At 37.9% G+C, this 17,081-nt stretch overlaps 3 protein-coding genes across 11 annotated transcripts; 2 read left to right on the plus strand and 1 right to left on the minus strand.

The window, feature by feature from the left end:
- Window positions 1–285: 285 nt before the first annotated feature.
- Window positions 286–9,999, plus strand: LOC128879417 (metastasis-associated protein MTA3-like). Of its 4 annotated transcripts, XM_054128524.1 has the most exons (13): window positions 287–1,000; window positions 1,956–2,023; window positions 2,186–2,279; window positions 4,739–4,921; window positions 6,164–6,415; window positions 6,512–6,783; window positions 6,875–7,063; window positions 7,132–7,554; window positions 7,642–8,242; window positions 8,309–8,456; window positions 8,541–8,572; window positions 8,746–9,004; window positions 9,093–9,999. In XM_054128524.1, the coding sequence occupies exons 1-13, from the start codon at window positions 886–888 to the stop codon at window positions 9,229–9,231; spliced, it is 2,775 nt and encodes a 924-aa protein (XP_053984499.1). In that variant the 5' UTR covers window positions 287–885; the 3' UTR covers window positions 9,232–9,999. The 4 variants fall into 4 exon arrangements, with proteins under 4 accessions (XP_053984502.1, XP_053984499.1, XP_053984500.1 ...); XM_054128525.1 differs by lacking the exon at window positions 8,541–8,572 and having other exon boundaries at window positions 8,309–8,458; XM_054128526.1 differs by lacking the exon at window positions 4,739–4,921.
- A 756-nt stretch (window positions 10,000–10,755) lies between these two features.
- LOC128880194 (splicing factor 3B subunit 2) lies at window positions 10,756–13,603 on the plus strand. Its single transcript, XM_054130001.1, has 4 exons — window positions 10,756–10,804; window positions 10,904–10,989; window positions 11,153–13,261; window positions 13,330–13,603. The coding sequence occupies exons 2-4, from the start codon at window positions 10,966–10,968 to the stop codon at window positions 13,396–13,398; spliced, it is 2,202 nt and encodes a 733-aa protein (XP_053985976.1). The 5' UTR covers window positions 10,756–10,804; window positions 10,904–10,965; the 3' UTR covers window positions 13,399–13,603.
- A 44-nt stretch (window positions 13,604–13,647) lies between these two features.
- LOC128880192 (GPI ethanolamine phosphate transferase 1) lies at window positions 13,648–17,063 on the minus strand. Of its 6 annotated transcripts, none has more exons than XM_054129994.1 (9): window positions 16,926–17,063; window positions 16,518–16,825; window positions 16,213–16,433; window positions 15,912–16,131; window positions 15,528–15,813; window positions 15,010–15,454; window positions 14,608–14,941; window positions 14,147–14,537; window positions 13,648–14,070 (listed from the first exon to the last, which is right to left on the minus strand). In XM_054129994.1, the coding sequence occupies exons 2-9, from the start codon at window positions 16,751–16,753 to the stop codon at window positions 13,651–13,653; spliced, it is 2,553 nt and encodes an 850-aa protein (XP_053985969.1). In that variant the 5' UTR covers window positions 16,754–16,825; window positions 16,926–17,063; the 3' UTR covers window positions 13,648–13,650. The 6 variants fall into 6 exon arrangements, with proteins under 6 accessions (XP_053985969.1, XP_053985970.1, XP_053985972.1 ...); XM_054129995.1 differs by having other exon boundaries at window positions 16,518–16,855; window positions 16,926–17,031; XM_054129996.1 differs by having other exon boundaries at window positions 13,984–14,537.
- Window positions 17,064–17,081: the final 18 nt, after the last annotated feature.

Raw genomic sequence — 17,081 nt, forward strand, 5'->3', positions numbered from 1 at the left:
GTAGCTATTTGCAATCGATGAAATGCTATCGTAGATATCGAAAAGTGTATATCTCGATCTCCTTTATCGAAGAAATTTCCGTTGAATATATGATATATGTACTCGGTGCATATCGTAAATCGAGTGAAATATTATCATTTGTTGAACGATGCAATGTTCGTAAGAAAAATCGAAAAGAAGTATTTAAATTTCGCGGTCGATTTGCGAATGCGCCGAAAAATTGGCACTCCATCGTGTCTGGTTATCCCCACTTCTCGATAGGGTACGCAGACGCTCTCGAGACCGCGCAATCGTCGTCTTGGTAGTATCCGATTCGTGGCCTTGTTTTGTGGTATTCGTTGACCGGGTTGTAACGTTCCGATCGCGCCGTTTTCTACCGAAAATTCGTAAAAGTAGGTTCTCGCGTTTCCGCCGTAACGAACGAACGATCGCGTAAAAATCGTGATCGTATGTCTCAGTGGAGTTTCGAATGCACGCGGGTTTGGAGGAAAGCGAGCGAACCGAGCTCCGGTAGAGGGGAGCAGGCAGTTTTGCCTGGTCGTATATGTAGCCCGCTCGGCAAAATGAAAATGGCGGTGTTCCCGTATGAACGGTGCAACGGCCACTGACGATGTTCGTCACGGTAACGGACACGTGAGCCGAATCGAGTGTGGGACTTTCACGCGTCTTGTATGCATACACGAGGATCGTTCAGTGTCACATTATAGGCGGGAACGGGTCGGTGCGAGCACGATATATAGGATAGCAAGCGCGATACTTTTTTTTTTTTTCGTCGATCGAGGGACAAACAAACACGATGGAGTGATACCGCGAAGTGTTGACTCCGCGGACAAGTGGGGAAGTGTCGGCTAATAAATTCGTGTAGTTGGAGGACAAAAAGCCTTCATGCCGATGCCGGCCGAATACCACGAGAACCACGGTAACCACGAGAACGCTAATTTCGCTCTCGGGGCCACACAGGACGCCAGCAACATGACGGCCAACATGTACCGGGTGGGAGGTAAAGTAACCGCATACACATTCCGCCGGCTGATGGCCACGCGTCGAGTCTCGGACGCAGCTTTAATTAACCCCGAGAAATTAATGTTTGCAAATGGTGATCGCGATGGCGTCCCCTGTATCTACGTTTTACCCGCGCTCGGCCCCTCGACTTTCCTCTCTTCATCTGGATCTCCCGTCTTCCTCCCCGCTCTCTCTTATATAGCGTCCTATAGTCTGCTTTCCTTCTACTCCCTCTTACCCCACTCTCGCGCCCTTCGTCCAGGTCATGCTAATTTTTTACACGATGAATCCCAATCATTAAAATTCGATATTACGTTTCCCTTCGATTTTTTGTTTGTCGATCACGAGTCATGTTCTTTTTTTTTTTTCCATTCTTTTCACTTTCGTGCCAATGATCCATAGAGTCATTTATTTATATCGAATAATATTTTTCATTGCCCCCATATTACACCGACATCGAAAAGGATATTTAATTCTCTAGCGTCCTTTCTACGCACGCTCGACTATTAAAAAAAATTCACGAATTCGCTATTTAATTATTATTAGTTAATAATAATGCTGTATTTTTATTTTGCAATGCCTGCCAGCTTTCGATACGTAGTTTATGAAACTTTCCGATATTTTCTCTCATGTCGTATGTATCTCTCGTAGTAGCGATATCATTATTTACATATTCATGCGAAATGTGTATACATATATGTATATATAAATAAATATATATATCACAACGAAACGTTGCCTCAAAGTAATACCACTTATTTATAGTAATCAAATTTTCTTTTACTGAATTATAAATATACTACCGCGTGTATATATATATACATATATGTATGTATATATACGCGTACGCGCGTATTGATATTATTGATGCATTGCATTTACAGTATAATTAAACAGATTTCTCATCTAACTTAAAAGTTCGCTAAATAAATAATTCCTTTTTTAATTTGTAGATTACGTATATTTCGAAACATCTTCCACATCTCCCTACCAGATTAGAAGGATAGAAGAATTGAACAAGGTAAGAATATATTTCTTTGAATTGAACAAAATCAAAATTCCGCAATGTTCCATAATTTGAAATTCGAGTCTTTATCAAGTCCAAATGTATTTACATTTTATGTCATACATTACATCACGTTCTCATGGTTTTTCCATAAATACATCCAATTTGTCATTTTAGACGGCAAGTGGAAATGTTGAAGCAAAAGTCATGTGCTTCTTCAGGCGGAGGGATTTACCATCTACATTAATCATGCTTGCAGATAAACATCAATGTAAGTGAAATTTATATTGTTGTACAAACTATGGTCCTCATACTTTATCTATAAAATATTACAACCGTTCAATCCTTTATTGGAAGTGTCATGGTATTTGCTTGTTATCAATTTTGCTAATGAACAAATACTCGAGAAAGTTGATTTTACATGGTTCTTTGAGATTTGAACATTTTTATTTTTTTTTTTTTTTTAAATAAAAGAACATCCATTTCATTAGAAGAAATTTATGAGACCCGATACTTTGACCATCTACCTGGAAACAGTAATGTTTAGGCGATTGAATAGTAATATTAATGTATTGTACATACGAGAGTAATGTCATTTATGTTGCTTCGCGTTACGGCACGAGATCGATAGTCATCTACAGATGAAGAAAACTGAAACGTTCCTCTCGTATAGCGCGAAAGATCACCTTAGTACCTCAATTTTTTACGAACTTGGCCGATGTTGTTTCACGTTGCATACACGCAAACCAACCGACAATGAAAAATTCGAAAAAAAAAAAAAAGTTTGCTACATGCAACGACCCGCGACCGTTACCGTTTATGAAATGCATTCCGATCGTTTCTGTGCACTATTCCTCGCATTGCTCGAACGTAAATCATTAAAAATGGTCCAAGCGAAATTGCAAATTAGCCACGCTAGCAGCGAGCATTCGCTCTTAAAAAAAAATGTTAGATGTTGCTCGGATAAAGATACAATTTTACCGATCCATTACATGATTTTTCAACGTTCTGGTATATATATATACAACACTCGAATAGAAGTTCAAAGACCTCGGTGCCAGGATAAACTTGCGTTCGCGTGAAAGGCGACACACTTCAATATGTTTCATCACGTACAGAAAAATAACGCATCTCTCGGTAAAAAGTTGGCTCGGTTTTACATATCTCGCTGTATATACATTTATATAGATATATGTATACGTGTATTGTGGATATATTTACACGTGCGCATAGATATGTACGTACAGTACATAGACGTGTGCGAGGGCACATGTACGTGTGCTGCGAACCTTTCTCGATTTTTCCTTTGCAGTGGCAAAGATAATGAGACGCGGGGATTTGGGGGTGGGAATGTATAATAAGTAAAGTTGGGGGTGGCAGAGGGGTGGAACGGGGGTTGTATCGATCTGCAGGGGGTGGGTCGGGGGTGGTGCACCCGCTAGCCCACCACCTCCTCCACCTCTTTCTACCTCTCTCGCCCGAGTACCCCACACCACCCCACCTTGCCTCCCGCCACCCTGAACTAAATGAATGACTGACGCAGGGGTTGGTCGGGTATGTGTGTTACGTGTACTCGGACACAGACCCGTAAGAACACCGATAGAACGTACACGATAACCGAGCACATAGTCATATACGAATAACGGGCAGAGAGAAAACAGGAACGCACACATACGCGTGTGTGCCCGGGCGAAAATGGTGTGGGGGCCCACTAGCCATCTTCGTTTTAAGCATTTACTCTCCCCCGCTTCTCTTTCCCTCCCTTCTCTTCTTTTACCGTGTATATATGTACGGTACGTGTGTATGTGTACGCGAATGTACGCTCTCCCGTTCTGTTTCTCTCTGCTCGTGGCTCTATGTCCGTCCGCCGGTATTTGCTTCGAATCGGGTTCTCTCCCCTTCCTCTACCATTTCTGTACTTTGCTCTTCTGTACCTCGAATTTCACGAAAAAAATATACGAATCTTTGTCTTGTCGGGAGTCCGCATTTTTATGCGTCGAATGTATGAAAAAGGGGTTACACCAAGAACATATTCTAGGTATCGCATGTTGCCCCCGGATTTTTTTCTTATCCTCCCTTCTCGTTAATGACGATTTCAAGTTTGACAAAAAATCTGTAACGAAAACGTTTGGATTGTACTCATCATTTTAGGGGGGAGGGGGGATGGGGTTTTTAAACATCATCTACTCGACGATTAACACAAAAGGGTTTTCCTTTTTAAGAGTAATGCACAACTACTGTTATAATCAATATCATTTTCACTGTATAATATGGTGTACTCTGTGCTGTTTCTCATATACCCATCACATAAATACATATATCAATGTAGTATAAATAAGTAAATGAAAAAAAAGATGAATATCTTAAGAAATTAATATAATTATAAATATCATCAATATATGTATACAACGTATTTAAATAACGAACAAGGTTGTTGACAGTGATATAAATATTATACGTCTGAACCACACAAGTATAATGCAGTTGTAAATAGAAACGTGACCGGAATTTGTTGACAGAATCAAAATTGTTGTTTATACCATTCCATAATCAGAAATTATAATCAATGATGCCATTCAATGGATCGATGGATGTGTATAATATTTTACATGTACAAGTATCGAGTTCTCTTCGATTATAAAATATAACAGCATGTTTTAATGTTCCATTAAGGAAAGTATAAAATAAAAATGAGAAATAGTAGAGTGGGTTTTATGATACAAATTACAGTGGCAAGCGCGGAGCAGCAGAGGTCAGATTCCCCTGCGAGCACACAGAGTCAGAAACTCGAGAATCCAGATACTACTAAGGAAATGACTAGTAAAGATGGGATCGGGCCCAAAGTGATGAACAAAGGGGGCGGGAAGGGTGGATGGCTGAAGGCCCCATTATCAGAGGCCCAAGAGCCTCATGGTGAGTGAGCAGTCGATCGAAAGGTGCCCCTTATAAATGAATCTGAGTAATTTACATGTACCATTTTTATAAGAACATACACGTAATAAAATTTCACGTTAAAAATAATGTATTCTCCTTGGTTATCGATGTGTTACTAAATGGTTGATTTACGTTCTTTTATAAACAGTCATCGTATAGAAATTGGTACTAAACGTGGTAGCTTTGACTGCAAGCATTTTCCTTGCATTCTTCCAATTATTTGATTCCATTAAAAATACGAGTTACTGTACAGGGATTCATGAGTAAGTACTCTATAATGTGCACCTTTTGATTGTCTCATTAGTCTCATATAGAAGCCAGTGATGATACAAGGCTAATGATCTAGCGGCGGGATTTATAAAAATCTTTGTAATCTTGGTGAATGCCAGAAGCCTAGGTTTTTTCACTGTAAGGCCAAAGAGACAATAAATTCGGTTTAACTATGACCTCTTCTTTTAAGTTATGTTGGAAGGGGTTTGTTTGTTTCTCAGTAAATGTGAAACTTTATGACCCGCACATTGTGACAATACACCGTCATTATCATTTTCATTGTTCTTTATATGATTTTTATAATTTTCGGTAGATTATTTTCTCGAGAGATCGTCGCAACGATCTATTCAATTTCTGGTGCATAAAATTCACGTTCATGCTCATCAAAACAATTTCACCCGGATCAATCATCTTATCATTTAAAAGAATCCCGCCGCACAAAATGATAATTCTTTAGTAATCTGAGGCTTCTTTAAACAATTTACATTCCTTCGTGAATTAATTTCATTTTTTGTTATGATAGATAGTGTATCACTTAATATTGCTTTCATTTCCGTTTTTTGTTGCCCGCTCTTGCTGATATTTTTAGTTCAGTGTTGTAAGTTTTAATTGATTCTGCCACATTCCTGCGTTTCATTTACATTTAATTTATGTATATCGAAGAAAAGAAAGGAAAAAAAAAAATGAATCGAAGACCAAAACTGCATGAACAATCTGAAAATATCTAATCGAAGTCACAAGTAATCCTATCTTGAGTGTTAAATTCTGTTGGTTTATGTTACAATAAATAATGAAATTGTCCAAAAATTTTCATACGTATCAAGTGTTTGCAGTTTCTTTCGTTTTATTCGCCTTTAAGTAAAGTATTTGTTTTCATTTATGCTTCTCCTAACATCGGTTCGAACGTCACGATAACGAAATATAATTTTAATTTAAATTGTTCATACGCAGGGATGGAAGAGAGTGTAGTAGGTGCTGGAGGAGTTACAGAATTAAGTTCTAAACAACGTCATCAAATGAAGCACAGAGAACTATTTCTATCGCGTCAGGTGGAAACAATGCCGGCTACACACATAAGAGGCAAATGCTGTGTAACTTTGTTAAATGAAACGGAATCTTTACTAAGCTATTTAAACAAAGAGGATTCTTTCTTTTATTGCTTAGTATTTGATCCTGCTCAGCGCACTTTGCTCGCTGACAAAGGTATTTATCGGCATCAGAAAATATTAAATACTACAATTACTTATCGTGTACTCTTTTACTCTCTGTACTTTAATTCTAATAAACACAATATTACAGGCGAAATTAGAGTAGGCAGTAGATATCAAGCTGATGGTATAGCGCCATCTCCGTTCACACCTGCTGAAAGGGAATCGGATCCTCGTAGGTTACAGGATTTAGAAACTTTGGTTTGGACACCGCGGCATTCCCTAACAGACCGTCAGATTGATCAATTCCTCGTTGTCAGTAGATCCGTAGGCACATTCGCAAGAGCTTTAGACTGTTCGTCTTCAGTTAAGCAGCCCTCTTTACATATGTCTGCAGCAGCTGCATCAAGAGACATTACTCTTGTAAATATCATTATATCATTATATCATTGCTTTATAAATTACATGCTTCTGCGTATAAAAGATTATCGCTGATTTCTGTTTGTACTTGTAGTTCCATGCAATGGATACTTTGCATCGGCACAATTACGATGTTGCAAAAGCAATGTCGTCTTTGGTGCCGAGCACTGGTCCAGTATTATGCAGAGACGAAATGGAAGAATGGAGCGCATCCGAAGCTAATCTTTTCGAAGAAGCCCTTGATAAATACGGAAAAGATTTCGCCGATATTCGTCAAGACTTTGTAAGTGTCTATTGTTTAGTTTATTCCTCGCTTATCGATTGTTTGATCTAACGAATATTGTATTTTAGTTACCATGGAAAACGTTAAAAAACGTTATCGAATATTATTACATGTGGAAGACAACGGATAGATACGTACAACAAAAGAGGGTAAAAGCTGTAGAAGCTGAAAGTAAACTTAAACAGGTTTATATACCAAATTATAATAAGAACGCGCCACCTACAACTGCACCTACTGCAGCAACTATCGTACCTCTTGGTAATAGTAATAGTAACAGTAACGGAAAACCAACTAGTGTTCTCAATGGCAATAGCAATGGTAACACGGCGACTGATAATACTGGAATATTAATGGTCGGAGTTGGTGGTAAGCCGTGTGAAAGTTGTCAAGTTATGCAAAGCCCGCAATGGTATGCTTGGGGCCCATCACATATGCAGTGTCGTCTGTGTCAGTCATGTTGGACGTATTGGAAGAAGTACGGGGGTCTTAAGGTACATCTAAATTAGATACACTTCCTAATTAGTGCAAAAGTTGATGTCTATCATATTTTATATATTACTTATGGATGGTGTCTCCAGGTTCCGTCGCGCATCGATGATGTTGATTTGGACAGAAAACGAGGCGGTACAGGCTCAGACGAGGAAAGTAAAGGAATTTGCGGTGCTCACAGACCACATCGATGTAGTATTCCTTCATGTGGTAAAGAATTCAAGCTCAAAGCACATCTAAGTCGCCATTATGCAAGCGCTCATGGCGTTGATTTACGTGGAAGCGGAGCAAGTGGAGGCGGCGGCGGCGGATCTCCTAGACCTGTGATGAAAACGCGTTCCGCATTTTATTTGCGTACTTCAGCTTTGGCGCGAGCTGCACGGAGACTGTGCGCAGCACAGTTACGTACACGACATGCAGCCCGAGCACCTCATCAGCCTATAAACGCAGCGCCACTGCGACATCTTTGCGCCTCTCCTCAATTGACATCAAAAAGTCCTGCGGAGTTACGTATTTTAGCACGGGCTGTGAGACCTCGACCTCGTCCACGCGTCACCGACATAGCAACACGTTTAGGGGATCATCCCGCTCCACGGCAACCCGGTGATTGGGATTGGTTAGCTCTTACGGCACCAGCACAACGAAAAGAACCTGATCGGGTGTCTTTCCCTAAACCGCCGAAAGCACCAGGTATGTAACCGATTGTTGAATATAAAAATATAAATTCTTTATGCTCATCGATTGACGCGGTTGCAGATGGAAGCCTTTTGTACGAAAGGGTACCAAATAAATCGGAAGTGGATAGGTTGCCAGTAACTCCGCCTCAGCCACAACCTACTATGCAGACGCAACAAACAATACTGAAACGCACAAGACCTCCGTTCGACGAAATCAACGGATCAGATGGTAAGTTTCAGGATCATGTAATTATTAATCTATTAAAGCGATTAAGTCCCAAGTCCTAGTACTGAATGTGATCTCTGTTTACTGGCTTCTACTCTGATGTGGATTGGGATGAAGGTAAAATAATTCAGTGTCTATGAGTTTAAATACACGGCAAAAAAAAATAACCAGCGTTGTCAAATTAATTTGTTCCATAGGAATGCACAACATCGGTTTAATAATTTTATATCACCATGAAATTATCTACACTTTTCTTCGAATATTGGTATGAAGTTCCTGATTTTTTGTAGGTATTGCCCTAAGTGCGGGGCTCCCTGGTGGACCACCTGCAAAAAGAGCTCACCATTCTCAGCAGCTGCATCCAAAGCACGCTTTGGAACACACTGCACCTCCTGTTCTTCCATTAGCACCACCTTTAAATGGAAGAGCCGCTCACCCACATACCTTGCCTCACGGCCCTCCATTGTCTAGAAGTAATGCACGTAAACAAGTTATTTCATGGATGGACGCACCCGATGATGTCTATTTCCGCGCTTCGAATCAGATCAAGTTAGTGTCTCGACACATTTTTTTTCTACGACGCAATACATGCTGTTTCGCAAACTTACAATTTTATCGTGTTATTGGTTTTTTGTAGAAGACTTAGAAGAACCCTCTCATCTGTAGAACTTCGAAGAGCAGCGCGCAAACCGTGGCGTAGATTACAAGTACCTTTACATCCACCTCATCCACAAAGAGCGGTGCGCGGTGATGATATGGTCGTCATCTTGGACTGAATTAACGATACAATCAATCCGGCAAACTGATAGTACGTCGGTTTGCTATGAGGAAATCATGCTGTTATTGTAATTTTAATGCCAGAGTGACCACAGTGAAGATATCCCAGCTTTATGTATTGTCATTGGCAGCTCTGACGTTGAGCAAGGACTAATCACTGTTCGAAATTTTTTCAATAATTTTCGAAACAGTAATTCGCCGAAACTGAAGGCCTCGCTTAACCGAATTTGCGTATTGCATTGACATCGCTGAAACATACTTCACTCGTATGGACAATGAGAAGCGATTACTCTGGAACGAACATTCATCGAATCTTTAAAAAAATAAAAAAAAAATAAAAAAAAATAGAAAAAATTGAAGATAAAGAATCAAGTCATTCGCCGTGAAACATGATTTTCTATTCGTATTAATTAATTATTGTTGTTATTAATAATAATTATTAATAATTGAATGTACATATACATCATACCACACATTCATAAATGCATAGCCAGACAACACACAAGTGTCCAACGAGTGCTGGACACGAGTTCTACGTCGGTTAAATTGGCCCATACCATGCGCATCAGCTCACGAAAAATGTTACGGCCGTGCGCGTAACAGAGACGAATGCGAGAGAGAGCGCAAGAGAGTGTGTGAAAGAGGGTGAGAACGGATATGAACGTACGGGAGAAAGAAAGAAAGAATGCTCATTGTGAATATTTTTATTAAATTTTCAAGTTTGATGACTTCCGTCGCAACAATTAATAAATAAACATAAGCATAAGTGGAAGAATATACTGGTCCTTTTTCCCTTTCATCCTTAACTATCTTATTACAATACGTTGTACAAGTATGTTGCACTGCACTAATACATAAAATACAACATTACCTTTTTCATAAACATTGAAGTATAAACTACAGTTCGATATAAAATAATATAAGTGAAATGTCCTTTAAACATTTAAGGATTCACACGTGCATATATTGTTTTAGACTCCTACGTTATATAATATGAATTGTTTGCATAACTAATTCAAATTACGCGCGTTTTCATTTGAATTGAAAGCCATCTAGCGTTGAATAGATGGAACTAATTTTCGGAATTTGGTCAGCGCCTCTATCGGAAAAACGCCCAAGTTTGTCCTCGATTAGTTCCTCTTTTTACTGGTAGATGGCGCCATTTACTTGGTTTTATCGATAAATTACCATAATGCGGTAAAAACATATAAATGGCGCCATCTACCAGTAAAAAGAGGAACTAATCGAGGACAAACTTGGGCGTTTTCCCGATAGAGGGGCTGACCAAATTCCGAAAATTAGTTCCATCTATTCAACGCTAGATGGCTTTCAATTCAAATGAAAACGCGCGTAATTTGAATTAGTAATGCAAACAATTCATACTATATAACGTAGTAGTCAAAAATAATACATAGACGTGTAAATACACAAATGTTTAAAGGATATTTCACCTATAGAACTATAATTGAATAAGGTTTCATTACGACTTTGAAGTTTCCTGTCTTTGTATTTTAGTTTATACTCTCGACAATGTTTACTTTCTATATGTGTACTTCAATGTTCATGACAAAGGTAAAGTAGTGTTTTATGTATTATTTGTAGTGCAACATTTAAATGTTGAACAATGTGGAGTGAAGTTTCTTCTCCCTCTCATAAAAGATTCTTTTAAAGTTGCAGATAAATAAACATTTTAATATACTAATCGAGATAATATACGGATAGAAGAAAATAATATGGAGAATATGCCAGGAAGTGAGGTTAGTTTTGTTTTCATTTAAGCTAGAAAAATATGTGATTTATTTCGCAATTTCTATCATATCGAAGTATACGTGAAATGTTAATATACTTCGTTATGTGCAGCGGTAGTTTCGTAAATTGTAACTATTTAATTACACATTAATTTATTAATTTTAAACACAGAATCAACAAATGCCTCATCAAATGCCACCTATGATGAGCATGCCTCCAAACAGTAATCATGGAGTTCCTGGAATGGAACTTCCTAAAATGTTACCCAGTTTATTGAGCTTAAAAGTGAGTCCGCCAAGCGAATTACAGAATCAAAATTCATCTGATGATGGTGGACGGGAATCTGACAGTGACTCAATGAAATTACCAGCAGCTTTGGAGCAAGCTCTTGCTTTTAAAACGGAAAGAGCTAAAGAAGTAGGAGCAGACCCTAATGACATAGTTTCCTTGGGAAAATCACCTAATCACGAAACTATAGGGGATGATGTATCTCAGTTAGATGATGTTATACTTGAACCTGAAACAACAACAGAGAAGATGGATGGGAAGGTAACTAAAATCAAAAAGAAGAAGAAGAAGAAAAGGAAGAAGCACATAATGGGGAAAGAAACAGAAAATAAGAAGGACAATATAGAGAATGCGAAACCTAAAGATTTGCCAGAAATTGAGTACATTCAGGAAATTCCGAGCGTTAACGAGTTAGAGCCGATGTATCGTCAGTTTGCGAGAATTTTCGAGGCATTTAAATTGACCGAACCCGAACCTAAGCTTGCTGAAGCAGATAAAGGTGAACCAATAGGACAGTACCCACCAGTATCCAATTTACAAACAACTGGAACTGCACCCAGCAAAGTACTGCCACTGGATGATTTTGATGACGATGGAAATCAACAACAACAGCAACAAGGAACTGGAGAAAACGGTGCTCCTCGTCTTTCTAAAAGAAAATTGAAGAGGCTAACACGTTTGAGTGTTGCGGAGTTAAAGCAGCTCGTAGGACGCCCTGATGTAGTGGAAATGCACGATGTTACCGCTAGAGATCCAAAACTTCTTGTACAACTCAAAGCCCATCGTAATACGGTACCTGTACCGAGACATTGGTGTTTTAAGAGGAAATATCTACAGGGGAAACGCGGTATAGAGAAGCATCCATTTGATCTACCAGATTTTATAAAACGCACGGGTATCACAGAAATGAGGGCGAGTCTTCAAGAACGGGACGACACGCGCACATTGAAAGCTAAAATGAGGGAAAGAGCAAGGCCCAAACTTGGTAAAATAGATATCGATTATCAGAAACTGCACGACGCGTTTTTCAAGTGGCAAACGAAACCTCGCATGACCATTCACGGCGATCTATATTACGAAGGCAAAGAATTCGAGACCCGATTGAAAGAAAAAAAACCTGGAGAATTATCAGACGAGCTGCGCACTGCTCTTGGTATGCCAGTGGGACCTAATTGTCACAAGGTACCGCCACCGTGGTTAATCGCTATGCAACGTTATGGACCACCACCGAGTTATCCCAATTTAAAAATACCTGGCTTGAATGCACCGATCCCAGAAGGATGCGCGTTTGGTTATCACGCTGGTGGATGGGGAAAGCCTCCTGTAGATGAAACTGGTAGGCCATTGTATGGAGATGTATTTGGTATATCTCGTACTCCTGGCGGAGACGCTATGGACGAAGAAATAGACAGGGGTATGTGGGGTGAACCTGAGTCAGAATCTTCTGGAGAGGAAGACGAAGACGAAGACGCAGAAGAAGGCGGAGAGGGCGAAGGGGAAGGAAAAGATGGGGATGGAGATGCAAGCGGTTTGGTTACACCCGGCGCGGAAGGCTTGATAACACCAAGTGGAATAACATCGATCCCCGCAGGATTAGAAACTCCAGAAACTATAGAATTAAGAAAGAAGAAAATTGAGAGCGAAATGGAAGGAGGCGATACACCTGCTCTGTATACTGTTTTGCAAGAGCGACGAACGGAAGGACTTGGAGCAAGCATGATGGGTAGTACGCATGTATACGATATGACTGGTGCAGCAGGAGGTCAAGCACCTCCATCCGTAATCGCTGCACGTCGTGGAGTAAGTGGGACAACCTCTGATGGCAGAACAGAGAAAGACGGTGCAGTGGAATTAGCGTTAGATCCAAGTGAATTGGATCTAGACTCTGAAGCAATGGCGTCACGGTACGAGGAAACTATGCGATCGCGACAAGCTCATTTAAGAAGAGAAGACTTATCAGACATGCTTCAGGATCATGTCCAACGACAAAAAGTGAGTATTAAATATTATATATTTAATATATTAATAACTCCATTGATTACAATAATTTATCTTTACAGAGTAAACGTAAGCGTCAACAAGGTCAAGATTCGAAAACTTCTAAAAAATATAAGGAATTTAAATTTTAAGTATAATAAACAGACACATTACACAAACAAAAGTTACTTTAACGAGCCAATACTACATATTCAAGATTTTTTGCGTAACGGATCATTGTCATCAAAGTACGATATTATTTCGGATTTCATAGTTTTAAAAAATGTATCGAATTTCGTTTCATACTGTAATGTAATATATATTAAAAATATATATATTAATTCTTAACAAAGATAACAGCTGTGTTTTACTCACTTTGTTGAAAATAATTCATTTTTTACATTTTATACAACATGCGTTTTTTCTAAAATCATTCGAAACTTAAATTTATTCGGAATAAATGTCATCAGTGGGTACGAAAAATAATATAATAACAACAAAAGACATGGAAGGGATATTCCGATTATAAATCTACTGATGGCGCTACCGATATCCAACCAACTTCCTTTTGGAGTAACACTGTATATTAGTGGTAATGATAAACAGTCTCCAAGTAGGAGTACCGCTAAAAAAATATTGGACGATGCGTGTATATGGCTCGCACATCCAATTAGCATTAAAGGTATGCTGATTTTTAATAGTATCAATGAAAACATTAAAAATGGCGAAAACATCGTTACGAAATGACGCGTCCAAGAAGGATCGAACGAACTAATACTTGCCATATTGCCAGTTCCAAAGAAACACAATACTGTGTATAACATCTAGAATGAATAGTTCAGGATGTATCAATATTAAGACATTATTTAAAAAAAATTACATAGTAGAAAAAAAGGATACAAAAATTGCTGCTTTCAGTAATTCTTCCATTGTTAAAAGATTTTTGGTCCTCTCGTAACTTTGACTCGAAATTACATCAGATTCTGGCCAACAAGATAGATGTAATACAAGAAATATGAAGAAGACAGGTTCGTAAGATGCTGATAATAAAGCAAGTGGGCAGAAGAGACCCAACATAACCCCTTGCATTCTTTCCTTTAATTTTGTGGAATAAGTACAAATGTGTAATGGCGTCGTGAGTAAAATTGCCCATGATATCCAACTTCGACCATCTATAAATTCTAAATAAGTCGATCCTGTAATGATCAGTCGAAAAATTTCTACTACTTTTCGATACTTCGATTGGACTTTTAGCGCAACTATTATCGTTACGATACATATGCTGAGAAGTCTGAAAGACAAACATTTAAAATTAAATTTACTTTAAAGATTATAATGGTCTAGCATCGATTTAAACTTACACGACATAAATCCGAGGATGTGGTTCTACGATAGGTAATAATGGAAAAACGGCTAGCGATAAAGCTGTCCAAACAAAATTCCATGTATTTTGTGATGTTCGATTTTTAATAAAAGCCGCGCATAACATTCCTATGCTAAGAGTCGATCTATGCATCAATCCCATGAAAATTGTTATTAGTAACAAAACTATTCCGACGACCTGTATCCAAGTCCGTTTATTGTTGTGAATTCTTAATTTTACGGAGTACATAATTATACATCGAACGGCAAGCCAAAAAGAGATTACAGCTAAAGATGTATAACAGGGTAATCTCCAATTTCCGCATTCTGAAACTATTTTATTCGGATAAAGATCAATTACTCTTTTTCGAACGATTGTAAATAATCATGGGACACTGTACCTTCGTATATAATAAATATTGTAATTAGTATACATGCAAATACAATATCTGAAATTAATAAAACGGTGCGATTGATAATGGGTCTCTTAACACCAGCTATTTTAAAAAATAACAGTATTATCCACCCTAACCACATTGTGGACAAATATATTAAAAACCGCGATCTTTGGTATTGTCGAAAGTACGACAAATATTCTTTAGCTAATTCAATTGTATTAACTGTTTCATTTAATTGCTCTCTTAAGTCCTTTCTTTCAAGGTGATTATTTAATTCAGAAATTTTGTAATCCAGTTCTCTCTCTTTCCCATCTGTAAATCCATTATTCTCGCAAATCATTTCGCGATTTGCTTTTACTTGATACGTTAGTTGTCTTAAATTATTTAATAAAGCATTATTTGTGTATTTGAGATCGGTATCGTTTAAATACTGCCACGGTAAAACACCCTGGAAGAATTGTTCACGTGAATATTTAAGAAATAAAAATATCCAAGTATACCGATATTATGTCGATATATACTTCGCTATTGCTGGGGATAGAAGCGCCAATTAAAGTAGATATCAGCGGTGTGATATCTACTTGTTCTACATCGCGACGAGAATTGAATGCATTAATTCCCGCACCCCAAACAATTAATGGCGTTTCTGTTTCATCTGTGGAACCACTTCCATGTGATCCCCAATCGGTCATGCCATGATCAGCTGTGAAAATGTATGCGGTAGCATGATCTCCAAAAAAATTCTCTGTCATCTGTACAACTTCCTCTATTTTACGGTCGACATAATTCATGTTATCGACGTATTCTCTGTATTTAAATTTAATTTCAAGCTAATAGAATTATAATTTCATTAAAAACATAAGTCAATATTTATATCAAAAGTCTTAATTGATCATTTTTAATACCTAGAATAAGGCTTTGCAGTATGACCTGTGGTATCACAACCAAGTAGATGAAGAAAGAGAATAACACGGTCTACATTCTTCACTTTTTGGGCTTCTTCTCTAAGCCAATTTATGTACTTATCAAATACCCACGAATCTAAACGCCAAATTTGACCCCTCATTATATCGAAGTCTTGCCATTCATGAGGATAGCTGTCCCCATATATATTTCTTTTTGCACCTATTTTTCAAATTAGGTAGAGTGTTAAATCTGCCATCATTTTAATACAAAATATTCTATTAAAAGATTTGTTAGTTATACCTTTTGTAAATATAGGTATAATGTCAGGGCTCCCCCATGCCCATGAAAACTGACTTTGATTGAAAACAGAATCAAAATCTACAGGATTTTCTTTCCACCCTTTAAATATAGCACTAGGATCTTCGTATAATCCTGCACAAATTGCAACAATCCCTGGTCTAGATTCTGTAGGCAATCTTGTATGAGATATACCCCAAACACCTTTATGTGTCATCACATGACTACAATTAAAATTATACCATTGCATTTAAAACCAAATTGTAAACTTGAGTGTTTTCAACAAATAATTCAAATAAGTCTATTACTTAAGAAATTTTGGTGGTGATTCAATAAAAGTTCTGTATCTCAAGCCATCTGCTACAAACAAAACTAATCTTTTTGCTGGTGCACCTTTCAAAAGAGGCACATTTGGCAATTCTTGTATAATGGGAGAATGAAAATTCACGTCAAGTATACCCCACAACAATATTAAATGCATTGTAAAACCCCATATTATAAATGCGTAATTGTTATTTGTGCTATTGAACATTTTACCAGTCATTGTTTCAGTCAATAAATGTTATTTTAATAATGTATGAAAACTTCAAGTATGCTTCTTCTTTGATCGCTTAACCTGTAAAGATAAGATTTTCACGAACACAAACTATATGATTATCATTACTGTTTCCTTCTTCATTGATTAGATTATTCTACAATTTACGTGAATTTCTTACCTGCTCAGTTATTTTTCGTTGACAAATCAACTAATAAAATTAATTGATAAACCAAGGTTTATCGATACGCATGAAGTATGCTACTGTCAATTCATAGGTATCAATACTAGTGGTTTACAAAATTTTAAAACATAAATTTGTATAATATTTATAAAT

Source organism: Hylaeus volcanicus, chromosome 7, assembly GCF_026283585.1.
Source record: "Hylaeus volcanicus isolate JK05 chromosome 7, UHH_iyHylVolc1.0_haploid, whole genome shotgun sequence".
Taxonomy (NCBI): domain Eukaryota; kingdom Metazoa; phylum Arthropoda; class Insecta; order Hymenoptera; family Colletidae; genus Hylaeus; species Hylaeus volcanicus.

What these genes read in the sequence shown, in the direction of transcription:
- LOC128880194 (XM_054130001.1), top strand. Translation starts at nt 10,966, where the DNA reads ATGGAGAATATGCCAGGAAGTGAG. An exon ending in AGAATATGCCAGGAAGTGAG is followed by an intron (nt 10,990 to 11,152) that starts GTTAGTTTTGTT and finishes TTTTAAACACAG; the next exon opens with AATCAACAAATGCCTCATCA. An exon ending in ATCATGTCCAACGACAAAAA is followed by an intron (nt 13,262 to 13,329) that starts GTGAGTATTAAA and finishes TTATCTTTACAG; the next exon opens with AGTAAACGTAAGCGTCAACA.
- LOC128880192 (XM_054129994.1), bottom strand. Translation starts at nt 16,753, where the DNA reads ATGACTGGTAAAATGTTCAATAGCACAAATAACAATTACGCATTTATA. An exon ending in TATACCTATATTTACAAAAG is followed by an intron (nt 16,132 to 16,212) that starts GTATAACTAACA and finishes TTTGAAAAATAG; the next exon opens with GTGCAAAAAGAAATATATAT. An exon ending in TACTGAAAGCAGCAATTTTT is followed by an intron (nt 14,071 to 14,146) that starts GTATCCTTTTTT and finishes TATTCATTCTAG; the next exon opens with ATGTTATACACAGTATTGTG.
- LOC128879417 (XM_054128524.1), top strand. Translation starts at nt 886, where the DNA reads ATGCCGATGCCGGCCGAATACCACGAGAACCACGGTAACCACGAGAAC. An exon ending in CAACATGTACCGGGTGGGAG is followed by an intron (nt 1,001 to 1,955) that starts GTAAAGTAACCG and finishes TTTAATTTGTAG; the next exon opens with ATTACGTATATTTCGAAACA. An exon ending in GGATAGAAGAATTGAACAAG is followed by an intron (nt 2,024 to 2,185) that starts GTAAGAATATAT and finishes TTGTCATTTTAG; the next exon opens with ACGGCAAGTGGAAATGTTGA.